This window comes from Salminus brasiliensis, chromosome 4 (genome assembly GCF_030463535.1).
Source record: "Salminus brasiliensis chromosome 4, fSalBra1.hap2, whole genome shotgun sequence".
Taxonomy (NCBI): domain Eukaryota; kingdom Metazoa; phylum Chordata; class Actinopteri; order Characiformes; family Bryconidae; genus Salminus; species Salminus brasiliensis.
The window spans coordinates 2,107,723-2,130,273 of NC_132881.1; the positions used below are offsets into that span (position 1 = coordinate 2,107,723).

General features: G+C 40.8%; 1 protein-coding gene across 1 annotated transcript; it reads right to left on the reverse strand.

The window, feature by feature from the left end:
* Window positions 1-4,627: 4,627 nt before the first annotated feature.
* LOC140554378 (tandem C2 domains nuclear protein) lies at window positions 4,628-21,754 on the reverse strand. The gene is made up of 11 exons (XM_072677312.1): window positions 21,606-21,754; window positions 19,639-19,821; window positions 18,797-18,964; window positions 17,161-17,234; window positions 15,523-15,598; window positions 14,871-14,971; window positions 13,643-13,759; window positions 11,565-11,756; window positions 9,127-9,241; window positions 8,583-8,782; window positions 4,628-7,821 (listed from the first exon to the last, which is right to left on the reverse strand). Exons 1-11 carry the CDS (start codon window positions 21,673-21,675, stop codon window positions 7,711-7,713), a joined length of 1,407 nt encoding a protein of 468 aa, XP_072533413.1. The 5' UTR covers window positions 21,676-21,754; the 3' UTR covers window positions 4,628-7,710.
* Window positions 21,755-22,551: the final 797 nt, after the last annotated feature.

The window sequence follows — 22,551 nt, forward strand, 5'->3', positions numbered from 1 at the left end:
ATACATTTTTAGCACCCCTGTCAGTCACAGGCTCTTAGAATCGCCGTAACTTCAGCCCCCCATGTGAGATTTCAAAGGTTCAACTAAACTGGTCCAGTTTCAAGTCTAAACACAAATGAGCTGAAAAGCATAAATACAATTGCTTCACATTTACCACTAGAGGGCACTACAGCTCTGCTGTGAAGTACATCAACAACATAAAATAAACCCTAACTGTGTTCACTCTTAAACAGAGGTTCTTCAAGGGTTCCTGAACTCGAAGAACCATATGGAGGCTTAAATGGTTCTTTGCATTGGAGGAATTTTTTTATGGTTTGATGTAGCACCAGCAGGTTCTTTGGAGAAATGGAGCTCCATTCAACACCTAATCATTCAACATCGGTACCTGACCTGAGTGATGCTCTCATGTGGCTGAGTGCAATCAAACCTTCCAGCATCTGGTTGTGAAATTTTCCCACAAGGACTAAGTGTTGTTCATTCAGTTTTTTTTAATGACAAAACTTTAAATCAACTTTGAAAACTCTGTTTAGAACCATTTTAGTTTGTCACTCAGTCAGAACTTCGTCCCAAAAATGCTCAAAAACAAACACAACCACACACACACTTGTGTTGCTTAACCTAGCCTGTGTTGTAGAATTGACATCCTGGAGACGAGGCGGTGAACCAGGACACAACTCTGATCCTCTGTTAATTAAGATCTTTTGGACACACTAAAGCACACACTCACCACCTGACTGGCCACAGCTGCGTTCTGGAGAAACCTACCCAGTCAGAACTAGAGTTCACAGTGGAGGTGAATTCAACCAGACGTCTGACCCTCTAAAAGCTCCCTCACAGAAGGTTATTCCACCTAAAGGTGATGAAGGCACGGCGTAATGCCTGAGACACTGTTCTACCAGAGTTCTGAGAAGGCCTACAGTGCATTTTTTGATGGAGGGATATATGCAGGGTGCTGTGAGACAAAACAGTCCCCAGATTCAGATTTCTGCTATTTTACCAACATAGAAGTCTGCTGTGGGTTCACCGGTGGGTGGGTTAGCATAGTAAATACGTAGACTACATTTCATGGTCATGTTGACGCCTTGTTGCCATTACCACCACGGTCACGGTTTGCACATTTGGGGGACAAATCTAAGGAAAACACAAGTGTGGAAAGATCTCTCACAGCTTTCACAGCGTCTGGGTGCTGTGAACATCCTGGCAACCCATATTAACAAGACATGCCTGAAGTCTGAAGTTTGCTTCTTCAGTTTTGCACTGGAGTTACGAGGCTAATTTAGCTAACAACCTTACTTAAACTTAGATTACTTAAACACACACTCCAGCCAAATTAAAACTAACCATTGCTAGCTATACCCGTTGGAAACATGGCTACTGCCTCCAATGCACAAGCAGGGCACTGCCAGGGATTTTGGGCCCCATGAAAAGACACTACACTGGGCCCCGAAACTCTAGCCTAAATAATCAATTCATGCATTTTGTAGGGCCCCTGTCAGTCATAGGCCATTAGAATTGTCCCAACTTCCCGCCCCACATACCCACGTACGCCCTTGCCCTCAAGAGTGACATTTCATAGTTTAAAGACTAATCATCTAATGATGTACGCTGAAGGTAGGAGAACAAGGGCGCTGTATAGGGAGGAAAGTTAGGATGAGTTTAAGGGCCTATGACCGACTGGTGCCCTAAAAAAGTTAGCTGAGTATGTTGGCAGAAACAATGAATGAACAAGTGTCCCAATACTTTTGTCCTTATCGTGTATCAATACAGCTGAGCTATGTCTGCATGTCTGTGTGTGCCATTTATAGGCCCTAGATCTGAGCTGTCAATTTGAACTGGTGTTTGCTGATAATTACTCACTGATATCAAGGCTGCCGGGCAGCTCCACGCTCGCCCACTGAGGAACACCTGGAGGAGCTCTGTTATACAGGTAGACGGGGCCGACTGTGCAAACAAGCCACATTCTTATACACTCTCATATTCACATTCACACACATTCCCTTTCGCTCATTTTCACATACACACACACACACATATCGCTGCTGAGCTTGGGGTGTGTTGTACCTGGACCCCAGAGAGTGAAAGTGTGTGTGAGGCGTGTCTCTCTGCTTGTAACCATTAACCCTGTTCAAACAGCTGTTACGTAAATGATGATGTCAATTCCACTGGCCTCCCGGATGCAGACACACTCCTCCGGAGACTTCAGGAGAGTCCCTGGTACCACACACACACACACATACGAAAAAACTCTAGCCAAGTTAGTTAATGTACTTGAATTAAAGCGTATACAAAACTATCTAGCACTCAAGCTACAAGGCTAACGTAGCTAAAAGTAATGTAATCTTATGTACACCAATTAGCATGGTGCTAACTGCAGGCCTAAGACACTCTACCGTGTAGAGGTGTTTGGTAATCTCTAATAGACTAGCTTATGTGTGTGTGTGTTTTTTGTTGTTTGTTTTTTTTTAATTTTTTTTATCATATATTCATTAAGGGGAGTGTGTGAAGAATTTGGTAGCACAAAGCCAACTGGTGAGGTTTAAGTGGCTACTCTAGCCTCGTAGTTCCAGCACAAAACTGAAGATCAAACTTGGGACTTTAGACTTCAGACTTCATTTCTGCATAATAAACAGTTAATATGTAGACCTTACTTTGAGATTTGTTGATTTTGACACCAATATAACCTTATAAACTCAGAATACATGCATAGGTGTATGGGCATAGTGAATAAAATTACATTAATGGTGAATAATGTTATATATATATATACAGTGAGTCCAAGAAGTATTTGATCCCTTGCTGATTTTCTTCGTTGGCCCACTAATAAAGACATGATCATTCTATACTTTTAATGGTAGATGTATTCTTACATGGAGAGACAGAATATTAAAAAGAAAATCCAGAAAATAAATCTAAGGAATATATATTAATTGATTTGTATTTCATGGAGTGAAATAAGTATTTGATCCCTTAGTATTCATTAGCAGTTCTGGCTTTTACAGACCAGTTAGACACTCCCAATCAACTTGTTACCTGACCTGAAGCCACCTGTTCTCACTAATCACTTGTGTGAAAAACACCTGTCCACAGAATCAGACAGATCACACAGATTTCAAGTCTCCAACATGGGTAAAACCAAAGAGCTGTCACAGGACCTCAGAGTCAGAATTGTTGACCTTCACAAAGCTGGAATGGGCTACAAAAAGATTAGTAAGGTGTTGGATGTGAAAGTAACAACTATTGGTGCAATTATCAGAAAGTTTAAAGAGTATAACATGACAATCAACAGACCTCGGCCCGGTGCTCCAAAGAAGATTTCGCCTCGTGGGGTGGCAATGATGCTGAGAACAGTCAGAAATCGTCCTGCAACCACTCGGCAGGAGTTAGCAAATGACCTGAAGGCAGCTGGGACCACAGTTTGCAAGGAAACAATTGGCAACACTTTGCGCAACAATGGATTCACATCCTGCAGTGCCCGAAAGGTACCCCTGCTGAAGAGAGCACATGTGGAGGCGCGCCTCAAGTATGCCAATGATCATTTGAAAGATGAACCAAGTTATTGGGAGAAGGTTTTGTGGTCAGACGAGACCAAAATTGAACTTTTTGGCCTCAACTCCACCCGCCATGTGTGGAGGAAGAAAAATGCTGCCTATGACCCCAAGAACACTGTGCCCACCGTCAAGCATGGAGGTGGAAGCATAATGTTTTGGGGGTGTTTCTCTGCCAAGGGTACAGGGCTACTTCACCGCATCACTGGGAAGATGGATGGAGCCATGTACCGCACAATCCTGAGGGACAACCTCCTCCCCTCTGCCAGGGATCTGAAAATGGGCCGTGGTTGGGTCTTCCAACATGATAACGACCCTAAACATACAGCAAAGGCAACAAAGGATTGGCTCAAGAAAAATCACATTAAGGTCATGGAGTGGCCCAGCCAGTCGCCAGACCTCAATCCGATCGAAAATCTATGGAGGGAGCTGAAGGTCAGAGTTGCCAAGCGACAGCCCACCAACCTTCATGATTTAGAGAGGATCTGCAAAGAAGAGTGGGCCAAAATTCCCCCTGGTGTGTGTGCTAAACTTGTGGTTAACTACAACAAACGTCTCACCGCTGTGCTTGCAAACAAAGGCTTTGCCACTAAGTATTGAGTGTGTTTGGCAAGAGGGATCAAATACTTATTTTCCTCATTGAAATACAAATTAATTAAAATATATTCTTTAAAATTATATTCTGGATTTTTGTCTTGATATTCTGTCTCTCCATGTTAGAATATATCTACCATTAAAAGTGCAGAAGGATAGTGTCTTTATTAGTGGGCAAACAAAGAAAATCAGCAAGGGATCAAATACTTCTTGGACTCACTGTATTATTTTTTTGTTGTTGTTGTAGTCATGGTGACATCTGTTGCCATTCACCACCATTGTAAATAAACCAGAGTATTTCACACCAAACCCACCTTAATGAGAGTTCCCATCTCAACCTCTGAATTATGCAGAAACATTAAAAAAATAATTTAATCTCCTCTTAAAAACGTTTACACGTTATTTATATTTGTAACATATCACATTATTTTTGCATGATGTGAATTTGAGTATAATAAATTCAGCAAAAGTGTAGCGATGACGAGTAAAGGCACGATAAAAACATGTAACAGTAATACAGACTTTGTTTACTTTGATTAAACAGACACTACATGAGGGTTTTCTCATAAGAAATAATAATACACAACTATGTACTAATACATATAATACATGATAAACTGATGAGAAACTGCAGCTTTCCCCAGTTCAGTTCAGTTCAGTTCCACACAGCACTGTTCACTTGGAAACCCATCAAAGATCCAGCCCAAAGCTTAACAGCTGTAATGTCAGGTTGCCAGATTTTGATAAGTCACCCCCTTGTGAATGCTGAGTACAAAACAGACGGCGCTCAAACACCTGTTAAAATGACACTTACGTAATAATAATAACACAGTAACGCCTTTAAGGCCTTTATGTAACATAAAGCATATATGAGTGTAAATGTGAGCAGTGGACCTGAACATTAATTTCAGCCTCAGAGAAAAAGCGCACTGAAGTTCATTCAAATTAGTATATAAACATACACACCTATATATGAATAAATATAATTTACATACAATATTAATAAAACATACATCAACACAGTTCAGTCCTTCAGTCTGATTACTTTTTCAGGTGATATGTTTTTTGAATGTGTTTTTTATTAATGATGAGTGAATTCAATGCAGCACTTTTCAGTGGAAGAGAAGCCTTTTCTTGCAGTCGGTATAGGGAATGAACACCAATGGAAAGCCTCATCTAATCTGCAGGAAAACCCTTTTCTTATGCATACAATTGTATTCATTTCATATTATTTTTTGGTTCGTTTTATTTAATTATTTTAAATAACTTTTACCTGAAAGGCAGTAAGGGTTAAAGTGGGTTGGATGGGAGGAGTTCTAAGTTCATTAAAAATGAAGAAACTACAGCAAACGATTTCATAAAACTGTTTTGGAGGGTTGTGATGTTGATGGAATCGAACATATGCTATCCTTAGTCCTGTGACAAGCAGGCCGTTAGAGCTGTGAAGCTGTCTACATGTTTGCGTCTGAGAAAGAAGGGAAAGGTAAATGTACTCATTTACCTACAATTTCACAGCTCTAGACCGGCCCTACGGTCTAACTGCTGCTCAACAAGTGTGAGGAGATCTTAAGTTCAAGTCCCAGCAAGATCTCAGCGCTCCACTGTCAAAAGCCTTCCGAGTCTGGGGACGTCTTGTGATACGGGGTGCTCTACCCTTCACATGGGAATAAACAGTAAACCAACTGAGGGGGCGGAGCCTCAGACTAATACACAGTATTTAACACGTTTCAGCTGCAGCTCATTTAATAATGTTTTTGAGGCTCAACTCAATATGGACTGTTGATCAAACTGAGATGCAGAAAATGCAAGCTAGGAGAACTTTAGACTAAACAGAGTTAACTCAAAAACACTATAATCAGTTATTGCATCACTGTTGGCCTGACTTTTGACTGAATTTGTGCTCATTAAAAAAACCTTCTTTGTCCTACTCTCTTTCCCTCTCTCTCTCCCTCTTTCTCATCCTACCTCTTAAGGTCTTTGTGGGGAAAAAGGTGAAGGACTGAAGTATTGAATTTCCTTCACATCAGGGGCGCAACACAACCGTTTCAGCTTCTAAAAATACAAGCATTTTTAAAAGTGTGTCAGCCTTCAGAGACTCCCAATAAGGACGTTTCTACCTGCATAAAATGTATTACATCAGTACAATTACTGCCAAAAGAAAGGCAACAACTGTGCTGATGTAATGCTTTATTGTATTCATGTGGAAATGATGCGCACATGTAACACACAGCTTTAACAGTGTATACACCCAGGACAACACGGATATGGGAACTGTGTGTGAACCAATATCTTTTCTCTTACTTTTCTCTTCATATCTGCTGAAGCTGAAGCACAAATGTTTGGGTGAAAAGTGAAATTGGGGCCAAATCTCCCTGGATTAGTGTTAGAAATGTTTAGGCTGTAGCCATAATGAATCTGGTGTCTTATAAAAGCAGTAAAATTACTGAAATGCAAATACAGTGTTTAATATATGAATATTTTCCCTTTTATAAACTGAATTATCAATATTTTTTATATTTATTTTTATTATTATCATCAAATTTAAAATTAATTTACACAAAAAAAATTATTCAGATTTATACATGTGCCATATTCCTTCCATTTCTTAATGATGGATTTAACTGAACTCCAAGGGACATTTTTTCTGTATCCATCCCAATAAGCTTTTCTCTGAGTGGTGTGGAGAGATCTTTTGCCAGCAATACTGATTAACCAGGGACTAGAGCTTTCAGACAGGTGCATTTATACTACACTCACTTGAGACACATTCACTGAATTCTCCATTATGGAGAATTCCATAATGGAATCATTATCCACACTGACAATGATTCCATTCACTAAAGCAATAATAGGGTTAAACATCCAAGGGGTGGATACTTTTTTATAGGCAATGTATTTTAGTGAGAAAACCCAAGCAAATTATCAGCCAAGATCTACAGCTGAGGTGAGTTCCTATTCATCTACACTGTTTTACACTAGACAGTGTCAAATAACCAGGGATGCACAGATACTGTGGGCCAGTTTCTGTTACTTTTCTCTTCATATCTGCTGATGCTGACACACAAACATCTATAAAATACAGAAATTGTGGCAACATTAACCTGGATTAGTGTTAGAAATCTAAAATTTGAATCTTTAGACTAAACGACTAAAATGCAGATATTATAGTGAGGACACTCGAGATATAATTCATATTTATCTACATCATATTAGACTAGGAAGCTGACATATCTGACAAATTTAAAGTGATAAGTTCTACTGAAGCCAAAGAGAGACTTCCTAGGTTTTCACAGTCGTCTATCCTACAGTGTGTAAAATAAAGCCTCAAAATCAGCAAATTAAGACAACAAACACAGAAAACCTTGTTTTGTCGTCAATTTTGCAGAAACCTTGAATTCAGAAATAGCTCCAGGACAAACACTATACCCCTGTGTGTGTACACATGTTCACATGCATGCTCTCATTTCATGAGCGGCCAGTGTGTGTACACCGTGTACCTGCCTGTCTTTCAACTTCTCTGTCTTTGCTTTTTTACACTCTCTCTCTTTGTCCTTTTCTCTCTCTCTCTCTCTCAGGGGTGTCTGACCCTATGCCATGCGGTCACTATTTTCTCAGGGTGTGTGATGGAGTCTTTCCACTGTTCCACAGCTTCTGGTGATGGGCTGTCAAAACCCATGAGGACCTAGAGACAGAAACACACACACACGATCACAGTTTGTGGTGAAACAATAACACTCCTACATTTAAAGATGCCAAAAGGTTTCTTCGCTCAATGGCTCAGTTTGCAATCTCCAGAAAAGTAAAGATTCTTTAGGGCAGTGGTCCTCAAACCTGTCCTCAGGACCTTACAGAAGGTCCAGATTTTTGGTCAAACTCACAACAAGCACAGAGCAAGAATGTAGAGAATCTGAGGGTCCCTAAGCAGTGTCTTGATTACCAATGCCCTACTAGGGTATGTTAGATAACTGTTTCGGTATATAAGATGGTGTTGGTGAGAAGAACCTTAAAAAAACCTTAAAAGTTCAAAGAGAATCTTAAGTTGTGTAAAAGTTTGAAAAGCTACTGTCTGGAATGGATGGGAATGATGATAAACTAATTGTATGTAGCTGTTTAAAGAACCTTTAAAATGGCTTTATACATCCATTAAAAAGGGTTAATTAAGATTTCTTCACTTCATCTGGAAGCTTAAATGATGCTTTGCCTGGTAAAGGGTTCTAAGCATTGGTAGAATACATTAAAAAGGTTCCACTACTGTTACAAGTCAAAGAACCCCATTTTCAGAACCATATAGAACCCTTTTTGCTTAGCGTGTATATAAGTAAATCACCTCGGCTGTGAAGACTGGCCTTTAGGTCCACGCATGTCTCAACATCCTAACATGCAGGTTGTCTAGCAGAGTCTCAGAGTCTGTGTGTGAGTGTGTGTGTGTGTTTTCACACTCACCTGTCCTAGCAGGTGTTTCCTGCGTATGGATCCGCGGCTGTAGAGTTTGATGGACAGCTGTAGGTTGTGGTCCTGGTTGGTTATTGGTAGGAGTACTGATTCGCCCCACTGGACCTGACCTCCAGATGACTTGGCCACCCTGGTCTTCCTCTTCAGGATGAAGTGTCCATCACTAAACATCTCCACTTTTACAAAGAAACCTACACAGAAAAGAAAACTTCAGCTGCATCCACATGACAGTAGAGTCCTATACAAACGGTCGGCTGTTATAAAGCATAATCCCTCCGAACAGAGAAAGAACCTGCAGCTGTGAAAGTGCTAGGTGTAATTTCATCCATTTGTAAAATAACCATATGGCATACATACAGCATCAGATACCATATACGCAAGTCTATTAGAGATGGCTGAACAACTGCATGGCTTCCATTACTTGTTAGCTTCACCAAACAGGTCTCAGCTGAACGGCAACCGGTTGCGAAGGTTACATTTTTTGCCAAGCTATCACTTAAAGAGGGATGAGGTAAATGTGGTAACTGTGGCTCACACTGTGTAAGTAGTGAGGATGATGATGGTAGATTCTGAGCGCTGAGGATCTGGAGCTGGATCCGACTGCTGACTGGCTGAAAGCACGTAGCTAACTGGAGCTCAGCACGGCAAATCTGTGAAAACACAACAGAGGCAGTGTTAGACTTTATTTAACCAACAGTTCATCTGTTATAACGTGTGAGTAATCGAGATTGTATCATATCTTGTATTTATTCTGTACTGATTTCATGTTTATCTGTTCAAAGACTGGAGATGGGGATTAGACAGAAATAGAAATTGATCAACCAAGACAAATAAAATTTGAATTAAGAGATAAAACGGTACAAAATATGAAAATAAGAAACATTAAATGAACATTTTGCTAAATGTCATTAATAAATAACAACAACAAGAAAATAATAGAAAAAGAACAAGAACATAAGATTAAATAAAGAAACTTTAAAATTAAACCAAAATGACCGACATAATAAAAAAACAATAATAACTATATATAATAAGTCTTAAATGTAACTATAATATGAATGAGAACAATAAGAATATTAATAATGATCAACAACTAGTTTAAAACAATTACAGTAAATAGAAATATATATATGTATAAAAAATATATAAAAGTATATAAAAATAAACAACTACTTCTTAAATATAAATGAATAAAAAATAAAAATATGATGAACAACTACTACTTCTAAAATCATTAAAAAAATAATAATATAAATATGCATAATGGTAAATAAACAACAAAATTAAGCAAAACAGTAACATGCAGAGTGTCAGGGCTTAGAAATTGAAAGATAACTTCAATTCATTTCAAACAACATTCAAAACACTTTTAGTCTGAATTAACGTTCCACAGTCTTCAGTTTTTATGCTGTGTGTTGATACCCAAATATATTTGTGTGATGACAGTAATGAGCAGCTATGAGCAGCTATGAGCACATGGGCATCAAACCGTACATTCAACACTTTAAAAAAGCATGTTTAGTAAAATATCAAGAGAAAGGAGAAAAAGAACAATCGTCATAAGAATTAGAGACCTATGTTAAGAGCCTAACATATAATAAAATACCTTACTGACACTTATAAAGCTGAATGCTCCAGTAAACTGAAACCTGGGTAGTAAGCACTGGGCCCTGCTTGCTGATGTCTGATGTCTAGCTCTACTCTAGAATAAAACACTGTGATGAAAGGCTGTCCTCTGTTAGCCAAAACGAATGGATTTGATTGTCTTGACTTATAATAGATGATTCTGTGCAGGTTTTTTGGAAGCACCATGGGTCACAGCCCCTTATTGTTAATGTACACCCGCGCACACACACACAGAACTGATTTCTAAAAGGTAGACAAATAACCCAGTTTGAGCTAGAACGCAATCCACTGGCCTACATTCACTTTTCATTAATCCACAATCTATGTCCACTTTTCACTCTATTTCCCACCTGTTACCTGTAAAATAATAAAAAAAAAACATTTTCCATTTTCAATTTCTGCTTCAAAAGTCGAGTGCGCACACACACACACACACACACACACACACACACAAAGCCTCAAGGTGAAAATCACTGCTAGGAAAAGGAAGTGCTAACTGCTAACCAGATGCTACAGAAAGATAACAACAGATACGACGCCAAATTAAACCCATAAACAAATAAAACAATAAAACAGTTTGGGGATTTTATGGCTGGATATTCCGTTTGAGACGATGATCCTCATCAATTCCTTGTGGTTAAGCTGTCTGACACCTGACACTCCTCTTAAAGAAGATTAACATATACAGTAAAAGGCGTGACATAAGGAAGACTACAATATCACAATGCACATCGTAAAAGCGTAATGTCTCCTCTGTGAGATAATCAAGATACAGCTCTGATCCTTAAAGTAATAAAACAGTAAAAGTTTAAAGAGCCAACAGACTGTAGTTCCTGTTGTGGCTAGAGATCCCAAAAATCCCCAAAAACCCAATTTTAGGCTTTTTTTAAATTTAAGAGTCGACTCCAAAGCTTAGGACTTACGTTAACCATTTCATCCACAGCTGCATGCATTATTTTTGCATGATCTCCTTTCAGAAGATTTGGACTCCAGAAAACCAACCTTCTCTCAACCTCTCGCCCACTCACTCTCTCTCTCATATGATGTAACTGGTCTTAAAAAATGGTCAATTTTAAAAAGCTAAATATGATAACATAACCTTAATATTCTAGCAATGTTTTATCTAACAAATAATACATCGGTCAGGTGCTTCGTGTGTGCCACTGTGTTTTCTGCACAGGTCAGAACTGAAACTGAACTGAAATGGAAACATGGATAGAACCTCTTAGAAAGCTGAAGATCAAGGCTGGGATTTCAGCAGAGGTGATGGAATTGTGATGGAAGAGCAAGTTGTTTCGAAGGGGGTGAGAACAGAGTAATTAGCAGTTAGTAATTAGATTGACCCACCCGTGGCTTGGATGGTGGCCTGATGTCCAGCCAGTGTCGTGTCTCCTGCGGTCCGAGTGCTCTGAGAGATAACACACACTCCCCCAGTGTTCGCTTGCGTGGTGTGTGTGTCTGCAGGCGCAGCAGCAGTGCAGAACTGCGCAGCTGCTCCAGGTTTAGCGAGAACACAAACGTCTCCATGAACACCACGTCCTGAAAGACAGAGAGAGAGAATATGAGCGGGTCAAGTCTCAAATCAGTGCAGTCTTTTATAAATGTCAGGAAATTCTTGCTTGTTTTGCGTTTTTCTAAAAGTATTATTAATTAGTGTGGCAAAAAACAGATTGCATCGTTTTAAAGTTGCCACTATTTTACCATCATCAACGCGCCATATTAAACTCAGAAGACACGTGTAGGTTCACTGGTGGGTTTGGACTGTATGTCTCAGTAATATACAGACAGGTGCGCATTAGCCTTCTGTCCTCAATACAGACCAGTCACTGAGCCGCTCCTCGGTCGCTAGCCTATTTAAATGCTTCAATGCAGATTCCAAGAACTCTGAGAATGCTTATCTGAACATGTACACTATTGAAAAAAATAAAGGTGCTACAAAGGGTTCTTTGAGTGACCCCATTAAAAAAAGAATCTGTTCCTGGTACCTATGTCCCACCGGCAGGCTAAAAGATTCCTTATAGACTTCTATTACCAGAGAATAGCCCCACCAGTTTGTTCTTATTCCTTAACACGTCCAGGCTTATTACACACTGAGGCGTAATGCTCAGTAACTACAGGCACTTCTGTACAAACCGGTGGGGCTCTACACGGGCCATATGCTGTTTACAGAGTAAAACCATTTAAAGGTTCTTTACAATTTTACAAAAATGGTATATGGCATAACTGAAAGAACCCTACACACGAGTGTAGGCATACTGCACCAATCACTAATCCCATGTTTCAAAAGGTATTCCTCTTTTGAGGGAAATGTCCTAATACAGTATATAGATCACTGTTTGCTTAGAGTACAGTGCCTCCCCTATAGCCAGCCAGGTCTTATCTGAGTTTTTATGCCCACGCTGTAATTTCTGTCTGGCTAGAAGCAGCAGGTGGACAACAAAAAAAAGCCATATCTCCAAAAACCTATAGAATAAACATTAATCTACATCGTATTAGACACCTGCACGTGCTGCACGGGGCGTTTCTTCATGTGAGCACACTTGTTTAACTCTCAACAATAATGGGTGGACTGTGAGGCCGGAAGAGAAACTGATTATATAATTAGATAAGTGAGCACACCCATACATACACATATATACATATACATACATATATATATACATACACACACACATATATACATACACGAGTTCGTATCCCAGGCCATGAAGCTTTGCCATCAGCAGCCAAAGTCTGAGACAGCACAACTGCCAGTGCTCTATCCAGGTATATGTGCTCGCTCATCAGTACTCTTAAGCGATGTTGGCCGGCACAGGCGTGTTAGCTGGTGAGTTGAAGCTGGGGACCAGGTGCTTGCCTCCGAACGTGTCAGCGAAGAATTTGAAAATTGTATGCAATCTTATGCTTTTTTATGGCATTTTTCTTGCTTCACCATCTTCATCACCTTCAAGAAATGACTGTTCACTCTCCTAAAATACCCAGCCCTTGACAGGAGCCACTGGAACCAGACAATCATTGTTGTTCACTTCACCTGTCAGTGGTTTTAATGTTATGGCAGATTGACCACAGACCAGATATCTGCATGTGGCAGGCAACACTGCTTCAGAGCCTTAGGTCTGTTAAACGAGTCGCTGAGCCAAGAAAGCTAATACAGCTAATAATTAATGAAAGGAAGTGGTGACTAGGGAGCGTGGCCTAATCAGAGAGGGCGAGAGTACCTTGAGATTCGCACTAAAGACACATGCCTGTGTTTTCCTGCACTGCTGAGGCGGACATGCTTGTGGCAGTGCTTCAAAACATGCAGAAAAAAAGGGTAAGCATGGGTATAGCTTTGTCTGTTACACACAGTGTCTGTTGTGTGGTTTGTGCGTTCTGTGTGTGTGTGTGTGTGTGTGTGTGTAGTGTAACAGCAGGCCTATACTCACTGGTGTTGCGTCCTTTACTGAGGTTTTAAACTGCACAGGCTTTGCCATGGTGATGACCCCTTTAATCCCAACCCTCTGCTGCTCTGCCCCCTCTGTACACACACTCAGGTCCTTACACTGGAACAGACACAAAAACAGAGCCAGAATAAAGTTCTGTAGCACATTCATACATAAAATACATAAAATAATACATTACATAGCATGATTGAGTAATATGTAAATGTGTAGTATCTGTTAAGGTCTAAATGTAAATACTTATAAATAATACAGAAAATAATACAAATAATGAAAAGCACTGACATTGCTAAATCAGTTGTAAACATGCTTGCCTGCCTTTTAAAGCAGATACACAGTCATATCTAGAACGGGATTTATGAGTTTAAAGGATGGTAAAAATCCCCTTCTGATTATTTAAAGGTATTGTAAATATGATGATTATATATTTTAAAAGTGGAGAATTTCTTTTAAAAAGGCAGAAAACAAAAACAATTTCATATTTTTATCTTTAACAAATTCAGTTTCTCCACTTAAAGACAAAGTCACAGTCTTCATTTGTCTATATGTATTAGCCTCTACATTAGTGGAAGGTCTTCCAGTGCTTGTATGATGCATGCTTGGTAATATAGTGAGAAAACACTAACTGACAAAAATTACAGAATTCTATCAAACTGATGAGGCTAAACGATGCAATTCTGCACTACAAAACATTACCTAACATGACAAATCACTTATTAAATGTGGGCACCACATTGATTATTGATTTTCTCACTGTCAGCAAGTTAATAAATCTCTACAGGAAACCAAACATATTTCTATTCTTTGAACTGACTTTCAATAGGGGGGCCCAAACTTTTGCATAAGACTGTATTATACTGGCACTGATGAACATCAGACGTAATGACAAGACATCTACCAATGAGGTAATACCACATTATGCCCTGATGTTGCCACGTAAAGAATATCCCTAATGGAAAATAACCAAGCTATTTGGAAGCAGGAGCAGGATGAAGGAGTGAGAGGGAAGAGAGAGGGAGAAAGGAGAAGGTCAGGAAAGAGAGATCGAATCAGGAGAGAGAAAGAAGAAGGAAAATGCTCAGAAAGTGGAGAGGAATGTGATAGTTTTGCTCTCTCAGTGTTTGGGACAGAGGCTCCATTAAGCGGGAACAGACGGACACAAAGGCCTCGCTGTGTCCCGGTATGGCTCTTCTGCGCCGGGCTGTAACTTTACCTGCACTAGAGTGATCCACACCTGCTCCACTGACTCCTGATAGCTCAGGAGCACACATACTTTCCCCAGCTCCCGCTCGTCGCCAGACAGCGTAATGGACTCTGTGAACACAAACACACACACACACACACACACACACACACACACACACACACACACACACACACACACAAAAGTGTTACCAGCATGCATTTAACAGGTTAGACTTTGGGAATGTGTTGGTGTGCACCATCATCTGCAGAAAGCCACAAAAACCTAAGAAATTATGTCTTTTCATCCTCTAGGGAGCGTACTAAATACATCTGAAACAGCAAAAGTGTCATTTATCAGTATAAAACGGCTTTTAATGGACAAATGTCTTGTTTTCACCAAATGCTACAAGAGGTGTGTGTGTGAAAGTTCAGTTATTTAAAGTTCTCACTATTTAACAAGATTTCTGTAAATAGAGAATTATTCATTACGCAAGACCTTTCTCTGCCCAGGGCCCACTGTGTGTGTGAGCAGTGTGTGTAGGTGGGGAGGGGTATGGTGGGGAATGACAGAAGGGGCTCAAGAAAAAGGGAAAACAAATACTACTAAAGACGTAGCCATTCAAGAAGGTTGGTTTACTTAGGAGTGGACTGTGTTTGTGGTCATGGTTCAGATGCACTACCTAGGCTACGGCTGCTCCCAAAGGAATCCCGGATGGAGGATGTGCTGCTCTGGACACTGGACACAGAGTCGTAGCGCTGTGGACACACAGAGAGAGAGCGGCACCCGTCTCAATTAATCATAAAATAATAGAACATTTCATAGCCACCCCTCCATTTTTTTTTTAATCTTTTTGATCAATTTCATCTTTTTCTTACCATTAAAAAATGAAAGCTGTCTTTTACACACTGAATGTGTCATTGATGCTCCACTTTCTGGAAACCGAACAAGCTAAACAAGCTAACTTCAGAGTATACTTGATGGGAGAAGGTGGGAGGGGGCACAAACTTACACTTCAACATGACACTGACATTAACCCACCCGTTTGTAGCTCCCCCTAGCACTAGCAATGGCTGACACTAGGAGGGTAAGGACCCGATGTCTCATCCGATGTACGCTAGGCCAGCTACTGCATCTTTTGGAACTGACACCGAAGCGTCATTGCCGGGCAGCCGACGCGCTCAGAGGAAAACACTGGGTCCTCAGCTCCACCACTCCAGCTAACAGACGCCTGTGCCAACCAACATCACTTAAAAGTGATGAGTGGAGAGAGAGCGCCACCTACCCACTCGGAGAGAGCACGGCCAACTGTGTGCCTGGACTCCAGTCGCTGAAGGCAAAGCTATCAAATCATGCTGGCATGCTAGAAATCACAGTCGGGGGGGTCTCCGAGCTAGCCAAACGAATTCTACCCATGATAGGTGTGAAGAGGAGATCTATTATTGGTTAATATCATTTTGTCACGCCCACTGCTGAAAGGTGACATCTTCATCATGTAAAAATGTAGCCTTTCAAATTATAAGATTTGACGTTGCTTAATGCGACCAGGGATACAAACACTGTAAAAAAGGTTTTAATACTCAATGCTTGTGAAAAATGTGTTTGTTTGTTTTTTTAAATACAAACTTCTGTCAAAAACTCATTAGCTGAGTCCTAGGTGTCCAAGAAATTCCAACTGTACCTAAATGATGTGGCAGCTGCACTGAGGCAGTGCTGGAAACTTGGGCAAGACATAAAACACGAGAAGCTATCAGATATCCGCTCTCGATAATGTGTTGTTGACGACAAACTGACTCAATATCGTTTATATAACTCATGTAACAAAAGGGGCCTCGCCCAGCACAGCCTTGTCACCTGGCTTTGTGTAAAACACTCGACGTCAGTGTGATTTGTTCCTCATTCATTGCGCTCACAGCTAAACTTGGCCTCCCCCTTGGCAATGTGCTCTCCAGCCCAGAATAAGTAAATACAGTCTATTTGTAGAAACACGGTTCTTCCAACAGCACAACAAAACGGTTCAGTACGGCTGAGCGTGTCACATTCCTGTTAGATGTTTACCGATCCTGATCTGAAGTGTTGACAGCGACATGAAGGCCTAGTTCACAACATTCGTTATTCATGAAGTCACGTTTTCTGAGAAGACTGATCTGAAGTGGCTCCTCTAGTGTTTTGAGCTTTTTTTTTTTTTAAAGAAACGTGACCAAGGCCTTCACACAGCAGAGTAAATGAATAAAGGAACTTTGTTTTGAGTATTGATTCAATTCGATCTCCTCTAGCTTTGGTGTGTTATAAGGAAGTGGTGGAGTGTAGGTGCACATGCCTGCATGTGGCCGTGAGGGCTGGACAGGTCCAACATAGAGGCGCTGAGTCTCTGTCGTCCACTCTGATCCCAGGCTACGAGAGAAACAGTGCAGTCAAGAGCTGTTACTTTTATATATTTACACTGTTTTCACCCAAATTAAGCATTTCCAATTTCCACCCACTAGTTACCTAATGCTACCACTGCTGGGAGGATGAAGATTAGCATGGGACCCGGCCAATCATATCTGTTCAAACTGCTGCTAACACAACACTACTGAAGCTCAACACGCTTGGAGGAGAACAATAAGAGCCAGTTCTTTCAAATCAGGGCTGCACTGACATTGCATTGTGCTGAGGGATGGGAGGGAGAGGGAGAGGGAGGGCCACCCTACATAACCAGAGAGAATGAAGCCAATTAGGCTCTATAGGACACCTCAGGCTTTTCACAGCATCTCTCAGTTATCATGTATTTGTCAAAAAACAGGGTGAGGGCTATCAGTGTAAAGTAGGCAGGAGGGGGCATTACATCTATATCCATCTATCTATACTATATATAACCATCCATACCAAAGCATCACACACCCCCACACCCATCTGTATCCATGCTTTTCCATCTATATCCATCCATACCCATCTATAATAATCCATACCCATCCCCATCAACACCCATTCATGTCAAACTGTACATAGCCTTTTCTATCTATGCCCAACCATACCATCCCCATCTATACCTATTTATATGCCTCCATACCAATCTATAGATCCTTTCCCATCTATACTCATCTATGACCATCCGTATCGACCATACTCGTCTGTACCCATCCTTTCCTATCTATACCCATCCACACCCATACATATCCATACATATATACACCCACCTGATGAACAGTGTTTAATCAATCAATAAATCAAATAAACACATGTAACGAATGAGAGCAGATGCTATTGGTGGATTCACCACACAATCAACAGCTACATCACATCGGTCAGTAAGTGTGTTAGGTTTTGGGTCTGATTGGACAGACGAGCATAGTTTCAAAGCCGTCTTTACCCACATAATCAAAACAACACACAGCAGTACAACAGTGTAATATGGGCCTGGGCTCTAAACAATACAAACTGGGCCACAGTCAAGTGGAAAGCCTGAACTAGACAATAGAGGACTTATGTTGAGGAATGGCCATATAGACCAAAGGATGTCATGAAAAAAGAAGAGTAAATATTTGAATGGAGCATAGCGTGCAAAAAGATGTTATGATGAAACTATATTATATATGACAAGCAGAGTTACACCATCCCCACTGTGGCATGCAGTATTTCTCAACAACCATAGAGGTGATAAAAGATACAAGCCACCATATGGGACCAACCAATGAGTCAGTGTTCATTCACTGGCATCATAAAGTGATCATTCCTCATTCACAGGGTTTAAATTAAAGCTCTGAGTTATAGCGACCAACACCTTCAGAGGTCTTGAGAAGTCCATGCCTTGATGGGTCAGAGCTGATCTGGAGTGATGAAGGGAGCCTACACAGTATGTTGTGGCTGATTAGGAATATTGTAATACGTCCTATAGTAAACTAAAACCTTGCTGACCCCTTGGTGTGAGATCATGAGTGATAAAACCAAAATGTGCAGACGTATATACGGCATACCTGACCCATGGCCACTGGAATTGCCTCTCAGAAAGGGTCGTCTCGCAGACCCTGGTGATACGAAGCTGATGACGTGACCCGGGAGAACGGGTACATTGGGATCATATACGATTTGACCAGCAGCTGCAAGCTCCGCCTTCCTCTCTGCATATGTGGCCCATGCTGGACCTGAAACAGAGCATGGATTAATACTGTTATCAGTTAAAACAGAGCTTTTAATGTATTTTCTTCCCTGTGCAAACAAGCTAATGCTAACTCAAATACCACCCAAATACCCAAAGCATCAATGTTCAATAATAGACAACCAACGCTAATTGCTTTTTTTGTCCAGAATAATGAACAGACCTCTATATTAATGGAGGACGTTCTATAGGACTATGTTATAAGGGTAATTCCACACTTTTCAGCAGCCCTGTAGAATAAAAAATGGCTTCAGTAGGGTAGAATGTAGATAACCAGTTAAGATAAATTACATGGCCAAATGTATCCAGACGCTGCTTTGTAATAAGTGAGTCCTGAGCCTAAAGTCACCAAAGCTCATGCCAGTGTACAGGCTATGCAGGGTTGGAGCTCCATCCAATAGCTTTAGGATGAGATGGACTGTCAGAAAGAATAATACTTCACTGATGCTCTTATGTGGCTGAATGCAATCTAATGCACCTCACAGCAATGGTTTAACATCAGAGTAAAGCCTTCCTAGAAGATTAGAGTCTGTAAGGAAGCAGCAAAGAAGGGAAAAGGGGGCTCCCAGCTAACTCCCAAATAATACCCTTGATTTCAGAAGAAACACAGATGGAGCAGGTGTCTGCAAACTTTAGGACATATACTGTAGGTGAACTCACTCTGGTAGCTGGGAAATGGGGGTCCTTTGGGCTGGACGTAGGACTGTCTGAAGGAGGGGAGGACAAAGGGGACCTCTTTTCCATCAGGAGGCAGTTTGGAGAGGAGATAATCCTCCGAGACGCCGACATTCTTCTTCCATTCACTGTCCTTCACGTCCTTCTCAGGGACTGGAGCTTTAATGACTTGCATAGAGACAATTTACGATTAAATGAGGAATCACACAGATTTTTTCTAAAATTAAACATCTTAAATTATACTTTTAATATGTAAACAAAGTCATTTAGAGTGGGCTGGATGTGAAATGCTCCAGTCTTGAGAAGTCAGAATTGTCCACTGTTTTAGAAGGGTGTGACCTAACATGTTTTACTAGGGATGAACGATCCGATATTGGAAAAGTTAGCTGGATCAGGTATTGTATAATTAGTCTGATCCAAAGGGCCGGTCCATTCAAAGAACCCAATTCTCGCACCGCCGGTATTCTAGGCTTCAGAACCCAGGATCAGAGCACCTCCAGACATCACACACATATCATAGCAAACAGCAAGACTTCCTCTATCTCCCTCCTACCTCCTCTCTAACCTGCATGGTGCCCTCAACCTGTCATCAACTATCAGCGGGTAATCCAGCCTGTCTTCCATAGAAGGAGAACCGAGAAGGGAGGAGCTGCTAGCTCCTCTTTAGTCTCACAGACTTTGAATTTCAGAACAAAAGTCCCTGAGCCCAGACAGCACTGTGCCGAGAAATGGGGTTCATTGGGTTCAAAATTAGTAAAAAAGTGATTACATCAGGCCTGATGCCTTAAGCCTCTCCCCGATAGTCAGGTATATGGCTTATGAATTGAACAATGGTATCAGATCTGTATCAGGTATCGGCCGATGCGCAAAGTTCATGTAACGGTATCTGTATCGGAACAGAAAAGGATGAATCAGTGCATCCCTATGGTGTAGGGATACACGCAGGGCGGTGTGTGTCCCTAAAGAACTACTTTCACCATCATTAACATTCCACAAAAAACTCAGAAGACCCAAGTTATAACAGCATTAAAGGGCAAAGAAACGCTTCAGTGGGGCAGAACGTAGATAAGCAGTTAATATACATTACATGGCCAAAAGTTTCCAGACGCCCCTTTTCTAACCAGTGAATTCAGCTCCCATTGCTGACACAGGTGTTCAACATAAACCTCAGATGATGTGTGTTGGTAAACTGGTGGGTTTAGTAATTAAAATCCCTGTATTTTGCATTTTACACATCAGGACCTCTGACTCCATTCACCACCACTGTCCAAAAAAATTCAAATCTGAAGAGGCAGGTTTCTCTGCAGTGAACCAAGATTTCACACTAAACAGTCACACAGCCACTGAATAATGCAGACATTTGGCCAAATAACTGCAATTGTCATTTTAGAAAAGTGGCACTGGACAAAGATACTGAAGTAAAAAGATGCTCAGGAAAACAAAAACAATAGTAAAGCAGTATTAGAGCTTAAAACTATTACATATATATATATATATATAGCTATATATAATATGGGTGCAGTGGTGCCTCTTAGCAGCTACATCCAGAATCTATTTTTTGTTAAATCATATTTAGCTAATTATCTGTTTTTGATCTGGAACACGATTAAATAAAGTCAAAATAGATTCTTAAGCTCATGAAACAATTTTAGGACTAACTTAGCTAAATGTGAAATGCTTAAATGTTCACTCTAAATGCACAGAACCCTTAAAATATCTTTAATAGACACTTTAATGAAGTACACATCCACTGACACTGAGGAAGCTTCAGTCTGCTCTACTTTGCTTTGGTTAAAACTAAAAAAACACACATTTGGAGCAGGATTTAAAAAGTTAAAAAGTTAAATGTAGTAGTTCAGTAAAGTTAATGCACAGTTAGAGTAAACACAGGCTGCAGTCATACCCCTCAGTGTCAGGGGGGGACTCAGCTAAGTAAAGGCGCTGGGTCTTACTCTGGGGCTCTGGCTCTTTCTCCTTCGTCATAAAAAACCTGCAGCAGTGTTTAATACATTCCGTCGCCATGTTTTCCTCCAATAATCCGCGTCTGCTTGTTTCTCAGCTGAACCTGGGGGTCTCTCCACAGCTCATCCTGTCTGCTTGCTCCGGCGGTCCTACTGAGAAACTTCCCCTCACAGTGAAGACCTGCCTACAGCCCGAGGGTGGCGCTGCAACGTGTCACGTGACGTAGATTTGCATCTCATTTGCATTCGCGTTTGCCTTGAAAGATTCATTCATCATTTTCACACATTTTTAAATATATATTTTTAATGCTTTCGTATATAAAACAATACTAGCTTATGAAATGCTCGCTTCTAAAGGTACAGTATACTTATATACTGAATACACAACTATTTACCATTTGTGCCACCTATCAATCCGTACTAGGGTCCGAGGGTTTCTGCACATGCGCACAGCGCTTCTTCTGTAGCATAAAGATGGTGATGGATATAGATGGAAAAGGTGGGTACAGATGGGTGAGAGAGGGTATTGATGGGGATTGTTATAGATGATGATGGGTATAGATGGATATAGATGGAAAAGGTGGGTACAGATGGGTGTGAGAGGGTATTGATGGGTATGGTTATAGATGATGATGGGTATAGATGGATATAGATGGAAAGGGATGGGTACAGATGGGTGTGAGAGGGTATTGATGGGGATGGTTATAGATGGTGATGGGTATAGATGGATATAGATGGAAAAGGTGGGTACAGATGGGTGTGAGAGGGTATTGATGGGGATTGTTATAGATGGTGATGGGTATAGATGGATATAGATGGAAAAGGTGGGTACAGATGGGTGTGAGAGGGTATTGATGGGGATGGTTATAGATGGTGATGGGTATAGATGGATATAGATGGAAAGGGATGGGTACAGATGGGTGTGAGAGGGTATTGA